This window comes from Anabrus simplex, chromosome 6 (genome assembly GCF_040414725.1).
Source record: "Anabrus simplex isolate iqAnaSimp1 chromosome 6, ASM4041472v1, whole genome shotgun sequence".
Classification (NCBI taxonomy): domain Eukaryota; kingdom Metazoa; phylum Arthropoda; class Insecta; order Orthoptera; family Tettigoniidae; genus Anabrus; species Anabrus simplex.
The window spans coordinates 106,496,083-106,523,145 of record NC_090270.1 but is presented as its reverse complement, the minus strand read 5'-3'; the positions used below and the strand labels follow the sequence as shown (position 1 = coordinate 106,523,145).

General features: G+C 37.1%; 1 protein-coding gene across 6 annotated transcripts in view; it reads left to right on the top strand.

Annotated features, from left to right (window-relative positions):
• The window catches only part of LOC136876152 (monocarboxylate transporter 14), a 204,432-nt gene extending 184,129 nt beyond the window's left edge, over nucleotides 1-20,303 (top strand). For all 6 annotated transcript variants that reach the window (XM_067149866.2, XM_067149868.2, XM_067149865.2 and 3 more), the window contains exons 6-7: nucleotides 438-723; nucleotides 14,783-20,303. In XM_067149866.2, coding sequence (XP_067005967.2) covers nucleotides 438-723; nucleotides 14,783-14,958 — 462 coding nt within the window. In that variant the 3' untranslated portion in view covers nucleotides 14,959-20,303. The remainder of the gene's footprint in view (nucleotides 1-437; nucleotides 724-14,782) is intronic.
• The last annotated feature ends 6,760 nt before the right edge of the window (nucleotides 20,304-27,063 follow it).

Sequence of the window (27,063 nt, the reverse complement as noted above, 5' to 3'; positions counted from 1 at the left end):
TAATGAACTACTTCTTACCATCATAAAAATTACGAAGGGTTAATGTTCTAGGGTTAATTATCTATTCCCATTCCTATCTTTCAATTTATAATTTGTCACTTTTTTTTGTTTCTGTTACCTCTTTACCTTGTTTCTGAGGTAAAAGTAAGTTGGTAACTTATCTATGTCTTGAATACCATATATATTCTAGAGCTGTCTTACATCTTTGTAATACCAAACCCGAATTTTCACTTGTTTATAATGGATGCCTATGTCAGAAAGTTTAAAAATTGCTTGCTGCAATCTTTGTTTATAACCATTCATGGTAGATTCTAAACAGAAACTTTATCCACATAACTGTACCCATCTATTCCATATGCTTTGTTTGTGATTATTTACGTGATTGTAAGTTCAAAATTTTAAATAGCAATTCTAACTTTAATGTATTTACTATTTAGGTTGGTTTAGGTTGGGCAGGTGACCAGCCTTGGATGAATGTCACCAAATCGTATGCTGTTTGTCTGATGATGTGCGGACTAGCTGTTTGTGCTATGCCTCTTTGCCTCTTTGCCTTGCCGGCTATGCTCACAAGTGGTGCCGTATTTGGACTTTTCTTCGCATCAACTTTCTCTTTTACACCTGTTATTCTGGTGCAGCTTATACCACTGGATCGATTTACAACTGCTTACGGGCTGATACTGCTGTGCCAAGGAATTGGCAATCTTACAGGACCACCTCTTGCAGGTACGTATAGTAGTGTGAAAACTACTTATACTTGAAAGATGAAAGCTTCTTTCAAAGCACCATTATTTGATATGAAATAACTGAAAATATGATTCTTTGCTTTCTGGATAGGAAATAGATCGTTGCCTATTTATATTTCCCCTTTAAACAATAACCACTAGCCTAATCTCTGGATAGATGTGTGGAGATGTCGGTGGTGCTTGGATTGAATAACAGTTCTTTGAATCCAATGTTCATTTCTTACTCTCATGTTCAATTCCATCGACATTTGTTAAAATACTTAATAAGCTGTTAAATCATTTTTACATTCAAATTAACCAAAAACTGTGTTCTATAAAGAAATATTAATACAGTATTATCAATTTGTTAAATTGCCTGTTAAGTTGACATCCTTGTTTTCTTAAGTTAAATGTCGAACAATTGTTAACAGTTGCATGCTGTGAATCTTGCCAACTTGCTGTATTTAGATATCTTTTGAATAGCATCCCTGAGAGACAAAGGGTTTTGCAACATAATGATTTCAACAATATGACAGATGGAGAATTTCTACAAATATACAGAATATTGAAAATACTGTATTTATGAAAGTCATTTTCTCCCCTTATTTACTTTTTTTTTTTAACTTCAAAAATGGGGAGAAAAAACTATGTGAATCTAAATTTAAAATGGAAATGAAGAAATCAAACCTAATTAGTTACAAGATTTATTTAGGCCTAAAATAGTACAAAATAATAAAAAATATGTATAACACAATTCATTTTAATAAAAAATTGAAGGCAATAATACGTTCCCTAGCAATAATTATACGGAAACCATCGTCCTTTAATGTCATGCGAGAATTGACTGAAGATAGGAGCCAGATACATGAAATAAATTAGAATACTGTATTATGGCAAAGTCTATAAAATTGCCTATGCTAATATGTATTTCACTTCAAAGAAATAGACTTACCATCTCATTCATCGTTGCTTTCTTCCGCAGTCGTGTGTGATGAATCCCTCCCATTATCTTCCATCTCCCAGATGCAGTCATCTGTGAAACTGCAAGATTTCTTTTCACTGTGGTTCTTTGGAAGTTGCTGGAATAGAGACGTCCTTCTTCGGAGAGAAAATTTGTTCTTTTCCATGAACTGACAAAGCCACCCTCTGCTTGTTTTAAAATCTGGAATTTTCAAGGTTTTTACTACTTCTACAGCCTTTAACTGGAGCATCTCATTGGAAACTGAAAAGCCATCATTTCTGAATTGATTTACTTAGGAAACAACTTCCTTTTAAATTTCTGGATGCTTCCCGGCTTTTTGTCCCCGAAATGATAGCTGTTTTCTTGGTACATAGTAATTCTCCTTTCTGCTTCCGCCAGTAACGCACATGTGATGGTGCTATGGAAAATTCACGAGATGCAGCACAATTGCTGTTATTTTCAGCAAATTCTATTAGACAATTTAAATTGTGCATCGTAACTACTGTGTTTCTTGCACATCACATCACTAACACTTCACACAACAATTCACGCATGTGAACACTGTTGAAAGCGATTACTGTTACGCGTGCGAGTCGCAGCTGATAACAAGGGCGAGTGATGGCTAGCAGTCACAGGTGTGTTCTGGCCCCGGGTGCTGGAATCTTGAGCAATGTCACTTCCTCCTCTTCTTGCATGGAAAACATGAACTGGAATTTCCAAACTAGTTTCAAATTTCTGTACATTGGCATGAATCACCAAGATGAGATAAATCCGTGGTTTGCAGCTAGTGAAAACTGGAGATAAAACAAGATTAGAAAAATATGCGATTTTATATATATATATATATATATATATTTTTTTTTTTTTTTTTTTTACAAATTTTTGTTCTAAAATCAGGGAGGGGAAAATTACGCGAGTAAATATGGTAGTTGATAGTGAGGTAGTTGCTAAGATTAGAGTGAGCATTAGAATATCACTTGAACAGTCGTAAACACCACTGTTGGGTTCTGTCTTTTCTTTCAGATAAACTGTGACTTGCACTTAAAATCTCTTCAATATTATCTTAACCCTCGAGCGCTCGCATTCTTTTTCTTCACTCCAGCACTCGCGTGACGCACTGAGTGCTTCATGCAGTATGTTAATGTTTTCATTGAAGTTAAGTAAATTCAAAGTCTATATTCTATGTTTTATCATTCATCAATTAATTCTTGAAATATTTTACATAATATTAGTTTTTGTTTTGCCTCCCTAATTACACTACAATATAATAGTCAAATAAATTCACTAAGCCTCTACTTAAACATTAGGTTTACTTTCTAAACTAAAATTAACAAGTGTATTTTAATACAATGAGTACATTCAAATATGACATCAGTTCAGTCTATTTTTTACATGTTAACAATCAGAAATATAATTATTACAGCATATTGTAGCTCGTAAATTTAAATCTGTTTTGTCCTGTTTGTTTTTTATCACTGGCTGGTGCACTCTTGCAAATTTCACATGTGTATGTGATGTTTACATGTTGCTTGCAGATGAAGCTGTGACATGAAGTCCATCTTATGGTGGTGTTTATATTTTTAGCATGTTCACAAGTTACACATCTTCCTCGTTTCTTCAGAGAAGGCTCCACAACATTTGTTTTTTCAGGGCTTTTGAAATGTCGGAGGAAAACGAAAACATCTGCAGGAAGAGTCGGTACCTTAGCTCTTTCGACTAGGTGTGGTTCCATCAGAGAAAATGACAAATTTTCCAAAAATATTCTCCTTGGGTCTCTTCTGTTATTTTCATTTGGAAAAATAGATAACTTGTGCATTTATCCCAGCTATGTCCAAGAAGGCATAGAACATTGCCAGTGGCCATCTTCTTGTGATGCGTGCGGTGGTATACATGCCGCACATTTGATCCACTGTGTCTACACCCCCTTTTGTTGAATTATAATCCAGGATAATTTCCAGTTTCTCAGTTTCTTCATCTATGACACCACTGTCATGCATGGTGGATAACAGCAGCACGGCCTTGTTCTTCTTCGGTTCAAATGACACCAAAGTTACGTCCTTCTGGTATCCGAACGAAGAAGTTTTCACAGGTCAATCTTTTTGAGACAGAAATTCAACAGGAATTTCCCCTTTGTTTTCCCTCAGTGTTCCAATACATGTAATTTTCTTCTTCAATAAAGACATTGCCAGGGGATAGCTAGTGTACTAGTTATGCATGGTGATGTACCTTTTGGTGCCTTCATTGTGAGAAACTAACCTACCAACAATCGCCGAAGGTGTGTTTGAAACGTCATAAGGTCCTTGTTCCTGTTTGCCGCAGTACACTTCTAAATTTAAAGTGTAGAAGGTTTTGGAATCTGTAAGCGAAAACAGCTTTATTCCGCAATTGTCTGGCTTGTTTGGAATAAACTGAACAAAGCTGCATCGTACTTGGAAAGCTCGGAGCTTTTCATCAATGGTTACAATCTCACTAAGGTTGTAACTGTTCTTGCAGCTTGTCACAAATGCATCAAGAACCATCCGTATTGCAGCCAGTCTATCGTGAGCTCTCCTTCTGACCCTCATGGACTTGTCATCGAATCGAAGAGAAACCTTTGGCAACTCATTGTTGCCGTTGTGACTTCTACTCCCATGCCATCTTCAGCCCAGAGTTCCCTAACGTTCGTATGATTAGCTTTCTTTGTGCCAATAAGGTATAGCAAGCCTACAAAGCCATTATTTCAGTACGCAACGTTCCTTTGGTATCTCTCTCTCTTTTATATCGTTCAACTTGGGTAGCTATGTACAAATTCATGAAGTTTACAATATTGTCAGTCATATTTACATCAATAATTTTGTGAAAAGCAGACAGTTCACTTGTTACATCCTGAGCTTCACCCTTTGGTCCTGGAAATATTTTGACAAAATTTTTTTCTTTAGTCTTAGAGGATCCACTAGAACATTGTTTCTTCCATACACAAACTTTACCTCTTCCTATGAAACAATCACTTTTGACTAACACAGCTTCACCGGAACTTTGGTCACTTGTCCCCGAATCATAATTCTGTTCACTTTCTGAGTTATGCTCACTGAAAATTATTTCCTCATTTTCAGTTTCAGAATTGTCTTCCTCATTTTCACAGTCATCTGCTTTGTCGGAATCAGGATCATTATTCATTAACCAGTAATGTTCAGCTGTGGACTAGACAGATTTCTTCCAGACCTAAATAAACAGAACAATTATTGGAGACTCGCGTAGAAAGCGACGAACAGTCCACAGAAAACTAATGCAAGACAATTCTATTGAATACAAAATTAATTTGTAAATAAAATTATACGTACATGATGACGCGTGTGGCACACTTGGTGACTCGGTGAACTTAAAACGCATTTTAATTCGCCTCTGTTGGAGAAATATTTGACTTCTCACACAGATAGCTAAAACTGTACGGTAGGAATACCTAACAACACAGGTCAGCAGATTGTTGGTGTGACAATGGACATCCGTGCGCCAGCGCTAGTGCTCAAGGGTTAATCACTATCACTGTCCTCCGAATCTGTCTAAAACACTTTCAATTAACTCAGCAATAGTATCGCTGACACTTGGCCTATACTACGCCCAGTCATGGCTTAGAGACTGACTGACACTTGATGAACTGTTCATGCTTTCAGAGACCACAATCAGGCAATAAATAACAGTACAAGTTCGTAGAAGGTGAGCTGTAAACAAGCCACATTCCTGTTCTATTCATAGAAGTTTTGCAAAAGTGAAACCCTTGCAGGGGTGATCAAAATATAAGCTAGTACATACAACTCGGTGCAGTGCAGTGAATGTCTCGTCATTTGAGTTGAAGGCCTGGTCACTGCTCGCATGAACGTCGTGTTGAATTGAGTCGAGTGGGTTAAACAGACGTGTTTTAAAGCACACTTTAAAATAACATGGTTCTGCCACTTAACATCTTGATTCATATTGTTAATTATTTTCATGACTATTACAGTGTTAGCTAACATTTCTTAGGAAAGTTTATTTTGAACATAGTGTTAACAAACAAAATAATTGTTTGTATCCAATTGTTGATGAAACCATGCATTAATGTGTAAATCATCTGGTAATACAGGTTTCAGAACAGTTGTTTTAAGTTTTAATTTAACTATGGATTTTTTTCTTTTACTTCCTCTAAATGAAGCCTTTGGGTAGTAAAGGCTGTAGATCATTATAATTTTTAATATGAAAGTTCTTAATTTTCTAAGCCACCTGTCAAAAAGATCCCCTCTTCTTCCCGTTTTGTTTGTTCATGTAATTCATTCTCAGAATAATTATTCATGGAATTATACCATCTTTCATTACTTTTGTAATAGTAAGTGAATTACCTCGTTGGAGCGTGTCCTGAAGACTGTCTCGCCGCACAGTTCTGCCTGTGGGTGGGAGTGCTAGAATAAATTACAGTATACTCTGCCTATGATAAGAGAACACTAAAAGGGGAATCCTCAGAGGCTCTTAGCCTGGAGCAGAGCTGGTTGTTTGGCTTAACTCCACACGTTGGTCAACCTCACGGTCCGCACTGAACTGCGAAATCCTACCACCTTCTAGAATCCACCAATTTATTCAGACCTTTATGTGCAATGACACTAGCATTCAAGACCTTAAAGCAGAAGCAACTTTTTTAACAGCATGACTTACGTGCATTGATTACATGTTTATGTAAACAGTTTAATTATTTTTATCTTTAATGTCTTTATGAATACAACCTGACATCGGCTCAGTTGAACTTTATAACAGTATGCAACACTTCTAAAGTGCCAGTCTTAGTTCAGCTTCTATGTGTTAATCAGCAATAAGAACCTTCATCTGAAGCAGCTTTAATGGACTTTATTACATTCTAGTGCCTAGAGGCATACGTGCTATGTACTCTATAAAGTTTAAACTTTTAATGTTATAGTCGCTAAATTATTCTTGAATCACTTGAACTTTTAACAGAATGCATTCAAGTAACTAGTTTTAACTTTAATTCCCAAGGGTTGCACACATTTTAACAGTGCTGTGTATGTACATTGTTTTGGATCATTCGATGTAACTGTGTGATTTGTGTTATGGCTGATGATGGCCTACAGTTAGGTTGAAACTATTTACAAAGGAGAAAATTAAATGTATCCTCCTAATTCAATACAAAACATAATTCCATCATTAGATAGAGCAATAAAATTCAAACCTGTTTCGACTCATTTGAGCCATCTTCACTGAAATACGGGGATGGGGTAAAGTAATCTACATAATACAAGCTAAAAATGTGCTAAAACATAATGAAGGAACAAATGAGAAACAAGAGACAGACGGAAATAAAAACAATGACAATATACAATATTTACATCAGTAGATGGAGCAGTAAATAACTTGCCGAGACAATAGGGTTAATATAAAACATAATTGAATCCAAGAAATGTGCTAAAAATAAAAGATAACAGGCGGAAATGAAACAATAAGTGCTAAAAGTGAGGTTGCAGACCTCTTAGACTAATTTTTTAAAAGTTTGATAACAGTTCAAAAACAGGACAAAATCACTGCACTGAAAATTCAGTCTGACAGTCTTTGTAGAAACACCATCCCACGAATGGCTAGGAGGGGAGCGAAAAAGCTTGAGAAACAAGTTTGAGAGGAGACAACGTGCCAGGTGAAATGTACGTGGTAAGTGATGGAAAAACACCGATGAATTTAAAATTTTAGAATAGCAGCATTCTCAATTTCTTCTCAATTTAGCGGTCCCGTTCTCAGATATTATTTCCAAAGTTGGCTATGTGTGTTTGCCTTATTTTAAATGGTCGGGAGGTCAAGGTCGCTAATGGCGACGACAGTCAAGGAGAAGTAGGAATAAAGGAAGTGCATCACCAAGGCAGGCTTGGTTCGGCACACGCTTTAATGAGTCGGTCTTCTCTTTTGTAGAAATGAGGTTTAATTTCTGCAAACATTGACAGTATTGCCAACGCTTACAACAAAGATTTGGTTTTGAAAAATCTTACAGAGGATGTTCTACCAATCAACACTGTATACATACAGCAACAATATTTAATGTGCATAGATTTTCGATACTTATGCAAGAAAGGACAACTCAAAACTCCAAGCAGAAGAAATGAAGTTCCTACGCACAATGATCCAGAAGACCAGGAGGGATAAAATCAGGAGTGAAAAAGTCAGAGAAGACCTAGGACTAGAAGACTCCTTACTTCAGAATATCCAAAAGGCAAAACTGAAGTGGTTTGGTCATGTGAAAAGAATGAGTGCCAACAGGTCTGCAAGAAAGGAGTATGAAAGAGAAATCACGGGAAAGAGACCAGTGGGCAGACCTAGAGAAAAATGGACAGACTTAGTGAAGAAGGATGTAGAGGAGAGAGGTCAGGATTGGGAGCGGATTGTGAACGAAGAATGGTTCATGGACAGAACAAAATAAAAGGGGCTCGTTATACCACACCTGGCAAACTGGAGTTGGTCGATGATGATGATGATGATGATGATGATGCAAGGTGACACAGAAATACCAGGAGGCAAACCCGAGGGATAATTACAAAGTTATACAAAGTTAAGAAGGGTATTGCCTCCAAACAAATAGCTTTTTAGCTAAGATCATATACTAAGTCATTTTGACAAATTGAGCGGTGAATGTGAAACTCGTGGGCAAACTCCTGCATAAGAAAAAGATGAACGATCACATTTGAATGAAGTTAAAAAACTGAAATAAACATAAACAGTGCTTACCCTGAGACCGGATTTCCCACGAGGGGACTGAAGGACGAGCACGTCCACTCGCTAAGATGGTGAGATGATCAAAGACATAGATGTTCCCTTGCTCCCACCTAAGGAGCGGGGTAATATTAAGATACAGGAAATGGTGCAACCACCAAAGAGAACGAATCAGAATACAGAGTTTGCCTTAGATTTTCACATTCACCAATTATATTTACTCTTATTTTCTTGAATCAAAAGTCTCCTCTTTCTTCCTGACAGTGATAATAAATGTTCGAGAAAAGTTTTCATTTATACAACAGGAAATGTGCTCTGCTCATGTAGTATAGTACAGGGTGACACATAATAATTGGATCAAAACTGAAAATATTAAAATTTGCAGATTAATGACAATTTTGATACAACCCATAAATAAGAGTTTCTAAAACAGAATTTAAAGTGATCTGGATATATCCAGGTTTATGAGATCAAAACAATTCTTCCAAGTCCAACAGTCCAAACGGAATAAATAATTTTTAATAATAATATTTTTAATTTTGAATAATAAAAATAATTTTTAATACAATAAAATAAGGAATTTCAGTCCATTCCCATCCTGTCTTTATACTGCCACTGTGGAATAATATGGAAATATCAACAGAAATACAGTAGCATATCCTATGAATAGAAGTACAGTATACATGAATTCTCCCCCTCCTATCGTTCCTACGATAAACATATATTGCACAAAGATTTCACGACAATAATGCAAGAGCAGAAAACCATCTGATAAAATAACTACAGTACAATTATTCTACTTAGATGTATTCTAATTTTAAAATACTAGGTGCACGGGCTGTTCCGCAGCTTTAATTTGGAATATTAGAATTAAAAAATAACGATGTTATGTATTAGTTTATAACATTTATTTCACAATACTTCCTTCCATACAATGTTCACTGTGCATCGACCATTAGGTTTAATTTCTATTTTTACATTTAAAAATGTTTTTCCTCAGCATAAGGCCACATACAATTGTCCATGGCTAAAAAGAGGATCGGGCAAATAAATTCAAACTCAATGAAGTGTTTGACCCTGTGCTTTGTTGATCATAATACAAAACACTAATGTAATAAGAAATTGCCATCATTTAAAAGAGAAGAGCATTGTAGTGTCAGATGGAGACAAATGTATGCGAAGTAGGAGTATTTGCTCCCCACTATACACACCAGTTAGAACTTCTAAATGTATTATATTGTCGTACATTTTTCTAACTATTAGCCTCATTACATGTAACTAATCTCATGATTAGACCCGTATTGAATTTGCTATAATGTGCTTACAATATTGTGATTTTTTATTCCACCTTTTCAATACAATTGGTTTTATGTTGTTAGATCATAATGCTACAACACTATTTTATACGGACATGTTTCGCTTGAATTTCAAGCATCCTCAGCCTATATAATCATCTCAAGGTTAAGACCTGTCATATTTGATTTGGTTTGACAAATTTGTGCTTAATTATAATTCTAAAATTAAGTAATAAAATATATAAACATAGGAATTTATGAACACATTAATAGTTTAACAATATGAATGACTATACTAAAATTGGAATAACCGTTAATTCTAAAGATATTGACGTCCAAAATACAGTATCTTCAAATGTTGAAAATTTGGCTAAAATTGTTTTTTCAAAGTTCTAGTTTATTAAAAACAATTGTAATTTGACTTCTATGTTAAAATTTTGCATCGTAATTATAGTTAAAGCTTATTGGTGTCTGAAGATTTAAAATCTTGGATACGTTGGAATTCAGCTTCAAGTTTTAATTTTGAGGCTTGCTACTGTAATTCAATAGTTTTGGACAGTAAAATGTTGAATTAGTTTCATCAAACTAGTCTTGTTTTTATGATCAGATTTTCCGTTGGTAGAAGCTGTCTTTGTCTTGTATACATATGTTTTAGTTATCACATAATCTGTTTAATTTTATTTTGGCTGAAGATTGTCACTAAAACTAGTCCCAAGACTGATGTAATATTATTTACTTGTTATTTCTTATAACTGCATTTCAATACAGAAAAAAGATGAAATTTATAATAAAGTAAAGCAGGTTGTAAAAAATAAATGAAAAATAAATTAATATCCTTGCCATGAGGTCTCTTGGACTTTTGTTCAGATTTACTGAAATTCATGATTTAAACGATCTTAAACTATATTTATGTTCTTCCTATCATTGATTTCTGCTCCTGTATCTGGTCATCAGTTTCTTCCACAATGGTCAATAAAATTAACTGCGTATTCTCATTCTTTGCACACATTAAGAAAGCCCGTAACTCTGACCTGAGACAGTGTAGTACCAACCAAATTCTGTCAAACTTCAAAATACTGGACCTGAGTAAATGTCTGCAAGTACACAGATCTCTGTTTTCTTCACAGAATTGTTAATGCTACTCTTAAATGAAGATTTTTTAAACCTCTGTTCCCATTACACGTTACTTCACATAGGATACAAAATAGACCACTATTCGATGTTCCTTGTGTGCACCCAACACTCCAACAATATTCTATCACATTCCTACAACAGCAAATGTCCTGCTTGAAATTGATGTCTTCATTCTCTATCACAAGTTAAAAACTAAACTGAAAAATATGCTGAAGGAATAAGCTCTCTGTTGACAACCTAGCCAGAACATGACTAGTGATGCAGACATTATTATATATTATTTTTTTCCCTTGTTATTTATTTAATTTGTTATTTAGTTTCTAAAGAGTGTTAATTCTAAGTCCCGTCTGTGTTAAACTTTATTGTTTTCTTATTGTCAATATTATATATAATAAAGTTGGTGTAAAATGGAGTACTTTGTATCTGTATCTGATCACTACAAAATTAAAAAATGTTCACAGTAGAATCTATTATGTTAATAATAACTCTAATAACTCTATAACACATTGCAGTGGTTATTCTTTTAAGACGAAGTTTGAGATAACCATCTTGTCTGTAATTTGAAAGAGAGAAGGGAATAATCCCAAATTTTTGAAGATCAAAGGGTCAACAAAAGGATGAATGGGGTTATGAAAGACATGAAAATCGAAAAAGCTCTAGGCCTAGATGGGTGAAACTGTGGTATGAGTTGGCTTGAGTGGTGGGATTATGCAAGGCAAATGACAGTAGGTTGTGTAGGAGAATTATGGCTCTCTTACGGAGGGTAAGAAGGGTAGCAGTCCTTGATGATGCAGTATAGGTATGTACAAAAGCTCACCAGACAAGATTAGTCACCACCTGGTGACATCATTCTGATATCATGTTGCACCACCTCCAGCTTTGATAACAAACTGGATTCAGCGAGGAAGGGAGTCGACAAGTTTCCACAGGTATGCCATATCCAGTTGTAGCCAGTCGCTGATGATAGCTTGTAGAGCCACCAAATTGTGCGGAAGCTGATGTCAGAGTTTCACGTGCTGTTCCAAATAGTCCTCATTTTCTGTGGGATTCAGGTCAGGAGTTTTAATGGGCTAGTCGAGGTGTGACAGGGTGTCTGTATGTTCATCAGACCAGTCGTGTATGCGTGCACCTCTGTGAACGTGGTAGTTGTCATCTTAGAAAATGGGAATGTCCATAGCTTATTCATCATGAAGATGTTGAATGAAGGACAACAGTTGGTCACTGACAATGTTGAAATAAACATTCTGGTTCATGTTCACGGTGCCTTCAGTGAGTGAGCCCAAGTCATGGTATAAAAGAACCCCACAAAAAATCACAAAACCAACTCCGTTGTGAACTACACTCTCCACACACTGCAGGTTAAATGCCTCATTGAGTCGTTGATGCACTTGATGCCTTGCGTCATTTGAAAACTGGCAAAATTTCAACTCTGTGGATCACATTACATGCCTCCAGTTGGCTTCTGAACACATTTGGTGTTTGGCACATCAAAGATGTTCAACTTCATGTGCCGCTGTGAGCAATGGAGTCTTAAGAGGTATCTGACTCAAAATGTTAATTTCGTGAAGTTCCCTTGCAATGTTTGCTCGGAACCTAGTTGGGATGGCCTTCATTCATTAACAGCACCAATTCTTGTCTGGTTTGAAACCGATTTTCATCGACTATGTGCAACTCTCTTCTCTTGTCCCTGTTGGTTAGTGCTTTTTTATGACCACAGTTCTTATGCCATGTTTCATAGCTGCGAGTGGTACATCATTTCTGGTAGATACGTTGGACAGCTGGTGTTAATCTATACTAATATTATAAAGAGGAAAAATTTGTATGTTTGTTTGTAACGAATAGACTCAAAAACTACTAAACCGATTTTAAAAATTACTTCACCTATAGAAAGGTACATTGCCAGTGAGTAACATGGGCTGTATTTTATTTTCAAACCAGTTCGAGGTGGGGGGCATGGGGGAGGGAGATAGAAAAATAATAGGCTAATGTAGGCAAAATACCGAATTTGTCGTATAAGGATGAGACAAAGCTCAATTTAATCCTCTTGATGCAAAGAACAAAACTCGGTAAGCCCTACGGGCCCAAAAACCATGTTTTAAAGCCCTAAAACCAACCGTTATGGAGATGTTGACACCACACTACCCCTGCTCTAGGAATCGGATAAAGTAATTAACTGCTGTAACCATGGCAACATCAGCTCCAGGATTCTACAGCAGCTAGATTATGCCTGTACACTTGGGCATAGCTGCCAACCAAAATTGATTCACATATGACTTACTGAAAATGAAAATGGAAATTTACAACCTATTTTCCAGTCATTGACCGGGTCAGGGATGGAATGAATGAAGCAGATATAGGCTATTAGTATGATGGGGTCCCCACTCCCAAAGTGATTTATTAATGACTGATAGATGCTATGAAATGAGAATGGAGAGTGTTGCTGCAATGAAAGATGACGGAGAAAACCAGAGTACCCGGAGAAAAACCTGTCCCGCCTCCGCTTTGTCCAGCACAAATCTCACATGGAGTGACCGGGATTTGAACCACGGTATCCAGTGTTGAGAGGCCGACGCGCTGCCATCTGAGCCACGGAGGCTACACACATGACTTACTGTCTGGAAAAAATAAACTGTTGTGTAAGACGCTCATAGCACTCCTTTGGGCGGGGATGGAAAGGGAGTGAAGTATAAAAATAATAGCCCCGGGGATCTCTGTAGTACAGCAACCGGCGGTTGCCGACGGGCCTCCGTTTTTACGTACTGGCTTAGGTTTCAGCATTTAACAATTTTCTATCAAATCATGGAGTAGTAGGATCACTGATGTTATTAGTGCCGATATTTTGGTCCACTTTTATGATCATTGTAACCATGAAAACAACCTATATACTGTACACAATTGCCCATGACATGAAAAAGTTTCTCAACATTTATACTCAGATTCATTATATGATGTGCGACATGAGTGACAAGCCTTGAGAATTATAATTCTCAATAATTATAGTAGTTTTTATGCATCGCATATTTCCTTGATCATTTGTAATAGTTACAAAATGTCAGATCAAGCAAATGCATTCAATAATATTTATATTTGTGGTACTATCTAGCGGAAGTATACTTATACTAAACCTGCAGCTTTGTGAAGGGAGCAGGTATGTCTAGGTGGGAATGAAGGAAAAACATGGTAGCAAAAGATGTTAGAGGTCGACGCTAATTAAGAACTAATATTTATAGGCCCCCATGAAGAAAAGAAGATATTTACACTATAATTCCAAACATGACAAATAATTTCTACGTACTTAAGTAAATACACCAGTGATATAAATATCTAATGAAGTCAGTCACACCGATAGTATGAGTAACTAAAGCCAGTTTCTGATGACCCGTACGAAGAACGGGTACTTCTGCTAGTAGCACTAATAAATCGGGCAACTTCATTCACTATGTGATCATGTGCACGTCCAGATACGATAGCCCTCTTTTGCCTGTCTGCCATCTCTGTTTCCATACAGCTGACTGTCGCACACATACACCCCACTTCACTGCCATGGTCATATGATAGTTGTAAAGGGGCACATCACAACCTGGTACCAGTGCTACACTATCTAAATCATTCCAATGCGACCAGTGTGCTCTTTCAAGAGGGTGACTCATTTTTTGTCTAGTGTTGTTATGTTTAAACAGAATGTATAAAAAAAAAATCCTCCAAGCAATGCAGTGTGTTAATTGCCATTATGATCTGAAATTTACCATTTATGTTGTCCATCCTTCTTTCTTCAGTGTTACAGTTCTACTGACATGTTGTCAGGAATGTGATTTGCCTTACGATAAAATACCCTGTGATTGCCTGAAAGGTTTATAGATTTTCAGTTGGGCTCCCTAATTTCATTGCTTCTTTTACTGTTTCCTTAGTGAGAGGCACTGCTAGCCATTTTCACTTTACATCTGTTCCTTTTCTTTCAGGTTGGGTTCGTGACTTTACAGGAATCTGGGATTTGTCCTTCTACTTAGCGGGTGTATGGATTGTGGTATCAGGCGTACTGATAGCCGCAATTCCACCTACAAAGAACAGAAAAATCTGGGGCTCTGGGCTGTTGGAAAAGGAGAAAGAGATGGAAGACAGACTCAGTTGTGCTTGAATCAAAAATGAACTCCAGAGCTTTAATTCTATGCTATTCAGCATTTACGTATAAAAGCTGGCTGTTTTGGCAATGCATTTATTTGTGCATTGGTCTGAAGAATTGAGTGGAAGTTATATTTTAGATTAAATTATTTATTGAAGAACTCTTAAAAAATCAGATGATATGATCATCTTCTGAAATCAGCCCATGTCTGACTTTGCCTTAATACTGTGTACTTAGTTTGAGGTACTTCACATCTTAGAGGAATTTTGTGATGCTAGACTTTTAAATTTTTTGAGTGAAAATTTGGGAATCTAGTGCAGGGGACTGCAAATTTTATAGTCTGAATATCATTCATTGAAAATGATTTTTAAATGTAAAAAAAAGAAAAAGTTATTTGAAACATTTGGAAAATAAGTGTTTTTAGGGATATTCTAAAGGATAACTACAACATACTTGTAATTTTATGTCTATTTGCTATTATTTTGCAAAAACAGGTCTTCATTTTAGATACACCAGGTTTTATTGTGAGCTGTTCAGTTAGTTCTTATGAAATTTTAGAAGATTTTGTAACTAGACATTTCATACAATATTAATCAACTGGAAGGCATATTGTACTAGGAAGCTATGGTAAAGAGCAACTCTTCTTGTAGCTATTAGAAGTCTGTTAGTGAGCAGCTGAGAAGGCCTTTTACAGTGGATCAACTCAATAACCAAAAGGCAATAGGTCATCAACAAATATAGATATGAAAGAGGTAGTTCTAAAGATGAAGGAAACTAAACAAATCTCAGAAAGTTAAGCACTACCACTTTCTGAGCTAGGTGTCCCTGAAGTGTAATGCACTGAAATTTAACCAGAAGGTACTATTAAAATGGTTGATGATCATTAATTCTTCAAAAGCTGTATAAATGGACCATATTGCATGTTTGCAAACCACTAATATGATAAAATTTAAAAAAAAAAACCTTGAGAAATGAGGGCTTCAGGATATAAGAAGTTGAGAGGCAAATGGAAAACAGGAAAGCCCATAATTAGCATTAAATGCTAATTTGAATATATTCAATTTTTCCTCTCTCTGTTCGTTGCACAAAATATAGATCATTAATTAATTAGTTTAAGTTCCTCAGAAGGTTACCAAATATTATTGGTACCAGTATTTCATATTAAGATATTTTATGGCTTCCAGCTGTTCTCTCATAATTTGGAATTAGTAGAGTGAGATGAGTTGCTTATTGTCTTGAGCTTCCAGAATCTGCATGTCAGTGTGTTACAAATCCAGATATTAATATATATTGGAATTACAACATTTCTGGTTGGTGTACTTTTTGAAAGTACTGTATGTTTAAGAAAATCTGGAGACTTAATTGTTAGCTCAGTTGAGATATTATTACTTGCTGAATGTAAGGTGTGGTAATGTGCTCCCATGTAATGCAATAGTAGGTCATGTTGTTGTACATACCTTGACTGTTATCCATACTTGTCTCATTCAGAGAAAGTCTAATGTACTTAAAATGGCTTTGAATAACTCAGGAAATCAGTAACCATTAGATTAAGGATGCTAAGGTCCATTATTTTGAGGAAAATGTACTTAAAGATTTGCTTTGTAGAGCATTCCTTTATTTTGCTCTTTGTCTGGTAGGAGTCTCCCTTTAGCAAGTGTGAGAAAGAAAAGTTTCAGAGAAAGTACGTTTTTTGTTTCTATGATGTGGCATAATTGCAGCCTACAGCTTGGAAAGAAATACTTTAGTGCTTTTACTACTGTCTGCCTCCATAGCATAATGATTATCACCATTAGCTGTCGTCCTTGGGGTTCCAGGTTCAATTCTTGTTACTGTCAGATATTTAAGAAAGGCAGGAGGGCTGGTATATGCTTAAAATGATACATGCAACTTACCTCCTCAAAAGAGTTGCATCACCTCAGGATAAGGACATGAGTTGACTTTTTTAATTGCTAATTATATATTACAAATTACTTCATAAAACTTGCCACTGATTAGCTTGAATATTGGTGGATTAACTTAACCATAGTTTCCATTGATTTGTTGATACATCATATGAAACTGAGCCAGAGACAAAATATTTTTATGTTTCTACTGGTCATGAATCCAGGTGGATAATCAGATTGTAATTATATTATTACTCCAAAGTACAGCCTCTTTTATAACCTACAGTAATGTGTATATAAAGGAATTAACCTGCACACTCTAATTTTGGAAGGGGAAATTCTAAATAAATTAGCTAACCTTAAAACCCAGATCTTTACAACCTTCTTAAGAACTAAACGGCCAGTCCTTGATAGGAAATGCAAGCAGCTTAAAATAAAGTTGGAGGTTTGGTGTTTAGTGTAATTGTGCCTTGTCATAAAAGATACGGCCAAAATGCAGGAATTTGGGATTTTTATCATTGCGCTCCATGTAGAAGCCAGACACCATAGACCTACATGATAGCTCCATTACACATCATGTTTACAGGGATCTTTTGTTTGTTCATGCATATATCTGTAATGTGTGCTTTTGTGCACGTGTACTAGTTGTTTAGTTGATTCAGACTCACCGTGACCCCATAGACCAAAGTGTGTAATTTCCTTCTGTCCTGCATCATTTCCCAAAAACTTTCCAGATCGAATTCCAGAATTTCCTTGATACCATCAATCTATCTCATCCGTTGTTGCCCTCTTTTCCTTTTACCATCAGTCCTCCGCAGCGTTAAGGCCTTCCAGTGAATCATGCCTTCTCATAACATGTATACTATACTTTCGTTTAATAGTTCATAAACTCTTATTCTTAAAACCCCGTATCTAAAGGAATGAAGAAAATATGTTCCTGTTGTTTCTTTGATGTTAGTTTCTCTTGCCAGTTTCATCAGAAGTTACTACTTAACTTCTGGAAATTGTCGTACAGTACTGTTTAAAAATCGTAAAGGATATTATTTTGAAAAAAAAAAAAAGTCTAATGCTTGAAGAGGATATTCACCTTTGTACTTCTTAATAAAAACAATAGAAAATGCAGCAAATTAATTGTGAAAATACAGCAAATTAATTATAATAGGAGAAGAATGCCTAAGAGAAAAAGCTTGGTTTCTAAAACAGTCATATGCTGTAATAGCTGGTGAAGCAGAAAATGAGATAAAAAAGGGGGAGGGGAGCAAATTTATCACAGTACTAAAATAAACATGGGCATCAATATTCATAAGTAATTCAGACAGGATACAGGAAAAGTCAAAGTAAGGAATCCCTTAAGAGGGAGAGGGTCTTAACGAGGCAAGGATGAACTTCTGCATTAAGGTTTAATAATAATAATAATAATAATAATAATAAATATTTCAACAAATAGTCAGTTATTAGATAGGGACAAGAATGTACTGTGAGGTAACTCTGCATACTTACAAACTCATTAGTGTGATAGATTGGAGAGAGGAGGTTTGTAACATAAGACACCATTAAAGTAATCTATATTAGTAGATGGGTATAACAAGTTCAAATGAGCCTGTTGTTTAGAAACAAACTAGTTAACCGCAAGCGAGTGGGTTAATAATGATGTCTTTCCCCCTTAAAACAATCAATATTAAATTACCATATATTGATGCAAGTGGTTGAAGTCTGTTGAAGTACAGTTCCTCCAGGTCCTCTGATTGTAATACATTTTTAAGTTTTCTTCAGTAGATTAATTACATTAGTAAAAGTGCTAGTTGATTTCTGTGCTGATGTTAACTAGGGCCAAGATTACAGACTTTGAAGATAATTTTTTTACTCTTGTCCTCTGGAATAAAAAATTCTATCTCTATCTTATTCATATTATATAACAAATTAGAATAGTCTTTATGCATGGCAAAGATCTTTGTAGACATATGTGTATCTGTTAGAGGTAAAGGAAATGCTTATTATCCAGGAAGGTACTTAATGCTACATGTACTTCAAATTGAAAAGTTGTTTATGAAAAGAAAAAGCCATTTCTTTGTGCCTTTCAGAATCAAATAACTGGATTTATATTTCTATGTTGTTAATATAGGTCCTAAATATGATGCAGTAGTTCAGTCTTAGAATGAAGGCTGTTTTTATTGTACACTGCCAATTAAAGGTGATTTCTGCATCATCTTTGTCATCAGTACTAATTTCATCTAATTGAAGAAAAGGAATGCTTTCTGCTGTTAAAACTTCCATGCAAGAAACTGATTTCATACAAGCATAGTCTGAACTTGTTTAGTTGTAATTCTGTCATTGTTAGCTATGCAAGGACGTAAGTAAGCCCTGTTCTTTCTTAATTCAACACTGTCATTCTTGAGGGGTCAGGTTGGTTTATACAAAATTTTATTTTATTTGAGCAGTTTTAGAATTCAAGTGATACTTGATATCGTACATGTTGGGTGTTGTGAAGTAAAACAATTCTTTTAAAAGCTTTTCAGATGTTAAGAATAATGACTTTAAAAAAATGAAAAAGAAAGAAAATGAAAATAACAAAGATATTCATAAATTCCCAAGAAAGAATCCATTTACATTAAGTTGTGAAAGGTCACAAAATACATTCTTTATGCTTTCAAATATTGGAAGTGAAAATCCGAAAACTATTCAGTTTGAGTCTATCAGCCGTAAGTTTTTCGGATACCGGTACCTTCTGTTTCATACTCTTTGATATTTTCTATGAAAATAATTTCAGAGAGAGAGAGGGAGGGGGCTTATTGCCTTCTTATTTACATGATAGAGATGTGTATGTTATGTAATATTTGCATGATTTTATGCAGCGATATTCTGATCACAGTATTAATTAATTATAAAAAATTTAGTGCTATAAATGTAGTTTACCATATTTACTGGTATATATCTCATTTTAATTAAGGTTTTAAATATCTTGCCTATTTTGAACATTTTGAACTGAAATTAAGTTATCATGCATATGGTATACACTTCTGCTGTATGTAGGTTTTCATGAATTCATATTTTTCTAAACCATTACACTTTCCATACAAATAGTATAATAGTAGTTCTTCCTTTTAGATGAATGGGATTTTAGAAGACTCAGTTGCCAGTAGGAAAACAAGAAAACTTCAGTTTTAAATACAAATTGTCTTAACATTTTTCTATATCCTTTTAAACTGTTATCATAGTGATAATGTATGTGTTCATAATTCTCAGAATGAGCAAGAATTGTTATTATGTGTTTATTTATTATCTTTCACAAAGACATGCTAAATTAGAATATCAGAAAACTTAATGTGTGTGTGTTTATAAATTATTTCTAGTGAAAACCTTTTTTGATAACCTCCACTATTTCTACCTCAAGTTCATCATTAAACATGACTTGGTGTACTTCTGTGGATGGTGCAGTTCTTCAATTTGTTGAATAAAGGTAGAAATCGATAATGCCAAGTGATTTCTTGAAATATTTTATCTAATAAATTTCCTTTCTCCTGTTGTCCATAGTTTTGGTGTAAGTAAGTTATGTTTTTCATCCAATGATGGTATTTTTAGGGGGTCTATAATCGCACATGGAGTTCAGTGTTGAGGAGCAGAAATGACTGTATAGGTCATATACTTACTAGCTTCTAAAAGTTCCTGGAATTGTTTGGTAACACAGAAATTAAGTTAGCTGGGCTGAGTGGCTCAGACAGTTGAGGCACTGGCCTTCTGACCCCAACTTGCTAGGTTGATCCTGGCTCAGTACAGTGATATTTGAAGGTGCTCAATAACATCAGCCTCGTGTCAGTAGATTTACTGCCGTGTAAAAGAACTCCTGCGGGTCTAAAGTCCAGCACCTCGGCGTCTCCAAAAACTATAAAAGTAGTTAGTGGGACATAAAAATCAAATATCATTAATTAGAAATTGAGTTATAATGCAAATAATAAAAAAATCTCTTTCAAAACCGTTCCCTTCCTCAGTGACAAACTTCTGCCAGCGCATATAAAGTGACTGGAAGCATTGCTGGAGCCATTTTGCTAATCCAGTCATAATGTTTTCTGTGCATTTGCAATAACTTCATCAGCACTTGTGAATCTTCACCCCTTCGCACGAGTTTTCAGCCATGAAAAAAGACAGAAAAAAATCAGGTGGTGACATATCTCGAGAGTATGGCAGGTGCTTCAAAGCAGTAATGTTGTTCCTGGCAATGTAATTATTTACCAGTACTGATCAATGTGATGGTGCATTGTCCTGCAAAAGAAACAGTGTTTTGTGCCCACTTTTTCCAGGTATTTCCTTCTTACTGCATCTCTGAGGCAAAAAGAATTTCCATATACAATTCTTTCATTACAGAATTACCTTCTTGAATTAACTCATCATGGACGAGACTTTGAGTGTCAAAGAAAACTTTCAGCATAACTTGGCCTCTGCTAGTGTCCTTGTGCAATTTATTTCTGAGGAGATGTTTCAGATTTCCACTCGCGTGGCTGTCGTTTAGGCACCAGGTCATACAAATAGCCCAAGTTTCATCTCCAGCGATTTTGTTTTTCAAAGAACCATTAACGTGATCAGCCGTACTGATCAGATCCCCAGAAATAAACCTTGATTCTTTGTTCCCAGGAGACAATATTTTTGAGGTATGTGATGAATGTTCAAATGTTAGTAAAGAATTGTGTGAACACTGATAACTGAAATTCCACTCTCTGCTGCCATCTTCTCAAAACTCTTTTTTCGGCTGCCTCTCGCAACAACATATACACCCTCAGTGATTGCTAAATTTGTCACAGATGGGGGTCGATGGAAGTGACATGATGAACAGTACAAACGCCTAATAAAAACAAATATCCTTTACTGTCATATACATTAAAAAGAAAATACATTATTCCAGAGGCTTTTTGAATCTAGGGTGTTACGAAAATTAGGAGCGTAGAAGGAATCAAACTTGTTTCAATATCCAGCAATTCGTAGAAGACAAGCAATGACGTAGTAATTGATAAAGATTCATTGACAGGCCATCCAAAGACAAAAAGAGTGGGACCAATGGGAGGTCAGTGGATAAGAACAATGATAAAGCTTGATCAAGGCAGTGTATTCTTTCTACTTGAAAATTAAGCTCAAATCACAACTTAGGATTTCGTAATATGATACATTAAATGAAACAATCATCGTGAATAATGTATATCACAGGAAAAATCCCTAGACCATTTACAAACTATAACGTAAGGCAATTCAAACGGGCATGGCAAACTGCAAGCCTCAGAATATATTAATACAGTTTCCAAAAAAAAAAAAAAAAAAGAACAAAAGGAGAAGGAAGGTAGGAGGGAGGGGCAAGCACGGGATCACAACAGTGGGAGTCGCCTGAACACTTTGAGTTGCGGAGTGCAGGATCTGTTCATGTTAAAAGTTGGGTCCAGGCCACTGTTCAATCATTCACAAACTCTTGAAATTATGATTAACTGAAGTTCATATTTTGAGGGAAAATAACACTCGTGTCAAACTAAAAAGAAACCGGCCATAGCAACAAAGGTAAGTTCAAAATCCATTAGATAAACAATAATGGTGGTAATAATAATTAAAGTACTCTGTTGCTCACCCAATATCACAGAAGAGAAATGGAGTTTCCCAGCAGAACACTGGGAACTCCTTAGACGACCCTCCAACCTCACTCGGTATCAGCGCTGGACCAAAGACCGAGTGAGTGGGCCAGGTATTTATACCACCACAGAAAGTTCAAGAAAGAAACACACAAAACATCGAGAAGCATCAGACAATGACTCGACAGGTGACGTAATCCAGTGGTGAGCCAGTATGAAGCGAGCTGTTGAACAGGACGGACGCAAGGCGAGGCGGCAGCGAAGGTACAAGGCCGGTTACATGAGTGTGAATAGCGGCGAGTAGAGGAAGACAAGTGGAGTTCACGTTGACAGCAGCCGTAATTAGGTGAGTGACCATTACAAGGGTTATAGAGAAGGATAGGAACATGTAAAGGAACACACAATAGGATAAACATAACGACAGGTCAGTACGATAGGAGGGTGCAATAGAAAGAGCAAACAAGGACAAACATGAAAAACAAGGACAGTCTCCACATCTTTTCACAAGGCCAACTTCAAGTATATAGGCTCTCTCTTTACCAATCCCAGTTCATCTACATCCATTTTTTCTCAGACACTGATGAGCTGGTAAAAGACTAGTAACACAGAGCAAACACCAATTGAGAAAAGGATATATGACTAGATTTGATACACATCCTCCTTTACAATGTAATGTACGAGAAGCAAAAATTAATTGTCAGGGGCAGAGAAGAAAATATAGCTTAGGGAGAAATGAGATTGATGAGGTAAAAGATGACAATGTGTAAAGCAGGGCTGTTTGCTGTGCGTACCATTGTGCAATTCACTGTGAAGTGTGCAAAGTGCTGTACTGGAAAGGCAACACCCCACCACTCCTCACTGCCACACTATCTCTTTCTTTCTCTCTCCGACCTAATGTCACTCTACGCTGTCTGTATAGCAGTGCATGGTGTCCAATCGACTATAGGTGTAGTCTGATCATATGGTGCACTCTCTCATAGCATGATTTTACATATTTGTTGTCTTGCAATGTCATAAGAGATATCAGGAACATTCAGACTGGAGTAAAGCATTAAAAATGTTCTTCAGGTTTGCATCTTATACCTAACTGTAATCATGATTTTGTATCCTTGAAGACTGAGAAAAACTGTTTACATATAAATGGACTCAAACACGGACAACACTTTGGCTGCTTCTCGACGGAGTCTAGGAAAGTCTAGCCTTGGGGAAGGTATGATAAAATGCAGGCAAAACTCTTCTCTTTGTAAAGTATGTCCCATTGCAGAGTATTACACTGCAAATCAAGGTGTTCCAATTGCAAATGTTCTAGCACATCGACTGTGCTTATAGAAAAGTTCTTCACAAATACATTGAACACAGGAAGCAGTTTGACAGTGTCCTGAAAGAAGAGTTCTCTGCGTAAAAGATACAAACAAGGTTTTCTAAAAAACAATCTTACTGCAAAGGAAGGAAACTACATGAGCTCTCCCTCCATGCCACTACCCCAACCAGTTTTCCTGTCCTGCTGCCCAGGCTTTGATGTAGGGGCCACGATTCCACTGTACAGTGCACATTCGCACAACAGTCACCATGTGCAATGTTTACCATGTGAGTGGCCCTTGTGTAAAGATATGGAGTTGGTTTTGGTCCTTTTACATTTTCATGTTTATCATTGTTCCTCCTTTCATTGCTTCCTGTATCTATTTTGTGTTTATCCTTTGCGTCTTACCATCCCTTGTCTTTTATGTACAGTATTGTACCAGTAAAAGTTCGGGGCGTAAGGAATGAGAAGGATCTCAGGTAGTGGAAGTTGGTTTTTGGAGCCGGTACAGAGCAGGATAGACTCGCAGGGCGAATAATACATGGTTATACCTTTTTCAAACAATTTATTAATAATGTTAATTAATTCACCACCCTGCAATGTTGATATAGGATTCAAATAATATGTTGAAATAAAAAGGGTTAACGTAAACCTTCTTGAGTGCAATTTGTGAAAATAAATAAATCTCACAGATCCTATAGTCTTTTGCGAAAACACAGTGTCAGTTTTTCACCTAAAGTCTTTCTAAGTACTGTGACATGACATGAACACATTTATAATTGAAAATAAGAATTTGAACTTCTGTTGAGAGTTTCTCAGTTTGTTAGCCTTGAAACATAGAATACTTGAAACTCCTAAAGTCTTTCTTCTGTGAAATAGATTTTGAAAATAGATTTATCATTAAAAGATGAATTTTGAGTAATGATGGAGAACTACGAAGTATCGTCACACGCAGCACTGGATAAACCACTGTTCAAGATTGGTAAAAAAAAAAAAAAGGTCGGTCATTTTGTGACTACTCACTTATTAAAGAAAATTTGGCTTACAAATACTGATGAGAATCTGGAACATTCCGCGGGTGCGGATGATGACTCGAACTTGAAGTTCCACGAAGAAACCATGTTGACGTCATAGATGAAATGATGTTGAAGGTAGCTGGATCTTGTAGATTTTTCTCAAAATTTCTGCTGCTCGTGGACGGAACATGCAAGTAGTATTGACAGATGCTATCGTTCACTGTTAAACACAGTCCAATTCGTATGTTAATTTTAGGACGTCAATTAAATGATCACAGACCTTGTTGCAAAAAAAAAAACAACACTATTTTAAATCGTCACCGAGAACGTCCAACACAGTGCAAATACGTAATATTTCTCATTACCGTCTCTGACCACAGTCTTTGTATCGTTATCCTGACAGATAACACTGATTCTCTAATGTTGATAGAACTATATTATTTTAGAAAAGGTTCTTAACTTTCACTAAGTTTCTCACTGTAACACGTCATGTCCTAATATGGCACATAAATAAAGAGACAGAGTCCAAGGATGTGGTATGTTAGAAAATAAGTTCTAGAGTAGTTGGAGTTACTGTACACAACAGTTTCAGTTGGTAATTTAATATTGTGTGAAATTAATTAAGTCCACACGTCATGTTCTAGTTTGTGAATGTCCAATATATAACTTCGAACTTCACTGATTTCATACGTGTTATATTTCGAAATGTCTGTAAATTATATCGTAGTCACGGCCCAATAGACTACTTATGGCGCGACATCCTTTTTCAAGTACGATGGTGATTTACTATCCCGTAATTTCGTCTCCGCGAAACACGACGGAAAGTACTGTCTTCGAGACTGCACGAACATACTATGGGAGGGCCAGTCTCCCCTCTCTCTCTCTTACTCATATACACTGACTGACAGTGACAATGCAACACCAAGGAGGAGTGGTTCGAAAGGGATGAAAGTTGGGGAAAAAACAAAGTCGGCACGGAAGAATAATTGATGTTTATTTCAAACCGATATGCAGGTTACACAATGCGCACGGCATCGACTCGGTAGGATGTAGGACCGCCGGGAGTGGCGATGCACGCAGAAACACGTCGAGGTACAGAGTCAATAAGAGTGCGGATGGTGTCCTGAGGGATGGTTCTACATTCTCTGTCAACCATTTGCCACAGTTGGTCGTCCGTACGAGGCTGGGGCAGAGTTTGCAAACGGCGTCCAATGAGATCCCACACGTGTTCGATTGGTGAGAGATCCGGAGAGTACGCTGGCCACGGAAGCATCTGTACACCTCGTAGAGCCAGTTGGGAGATGCGAGCAGTGTGTGGGCGGGCATTATCCTGCTGAAACAGAGCATTGGGCAGCCCCTGAAGGTACGGGAGTGCCACCGGCCGCAGCACATGCTGCACGTAGCGGTGGGCATTTAACGTGCCTTGAACACGCACTAGAGGTGACGTGGAATCATACACAATAGCGCCCCAAACCATGATGCCGCGTTGTCTAGCGGTAGGGCGCTCCACAGTTACTGCCGGATTTGACCTTTCTCCACGCCGACGCCACACTCGTCTGCGGTGACTATCACTGACAGAACAGAAGCGTAACTCATCGGAGAACACGACGTTCCGCCATTCCCTCATCCAAGTCGCTCTAGCCCGGCACCATGCCAGGCGTGCACGTCTATGCTGTGGAGTCAATGGTAGTCTTCTGAGTGGACGCCGGGAGTGCAGGCCTCCTTCAACCAATCGACGGGAAATTGTTCTGGTCGATATTGGAAGAGCCAGGGTGTCTTGCACATGCTGAAGAATGGCGGTTGACGTGGCGTGCGGGGCTGCCACCGCTTGGCGGCGGAGGCGGATGCGCCGATCCTCGCGTGCTGACGTCACTCGGGCTGCGCCTGGACCCCTCGCACGTGCCACATGTCCCTGCGCCAACCATCTTCGCCACAGGCGCTGCACCGTGGACACATCCCTCTGGGTATCGGCTGCGATTTGACGAAGCGACCAACCTGCCCTTCTCAGCCCGATCACCATACCCCTCGTAAAGTCGTCTGTCTGTTGGAAATGCCTCCGTTGACGGCGGCCTGGCATTCTTAGCTATACACGTGTCCTGTGGCACACGACAACACGTTCTACAATGACTGTCGGCTGAGAAATCACGGTACGAAGTGGGCCATTGGCCAACGCCGTGTCCCATTTATCGTTCGCTACGTGAGCAGCACAGCGGCGCATTTCACATCATGAGCATACCTCAGTGACGTCAGTCTACCCTGCAATTGGCATAAAGTTCTGACCACTCCTTCTTGGTGTTGCATTTGCTCTGTCAGTCAGT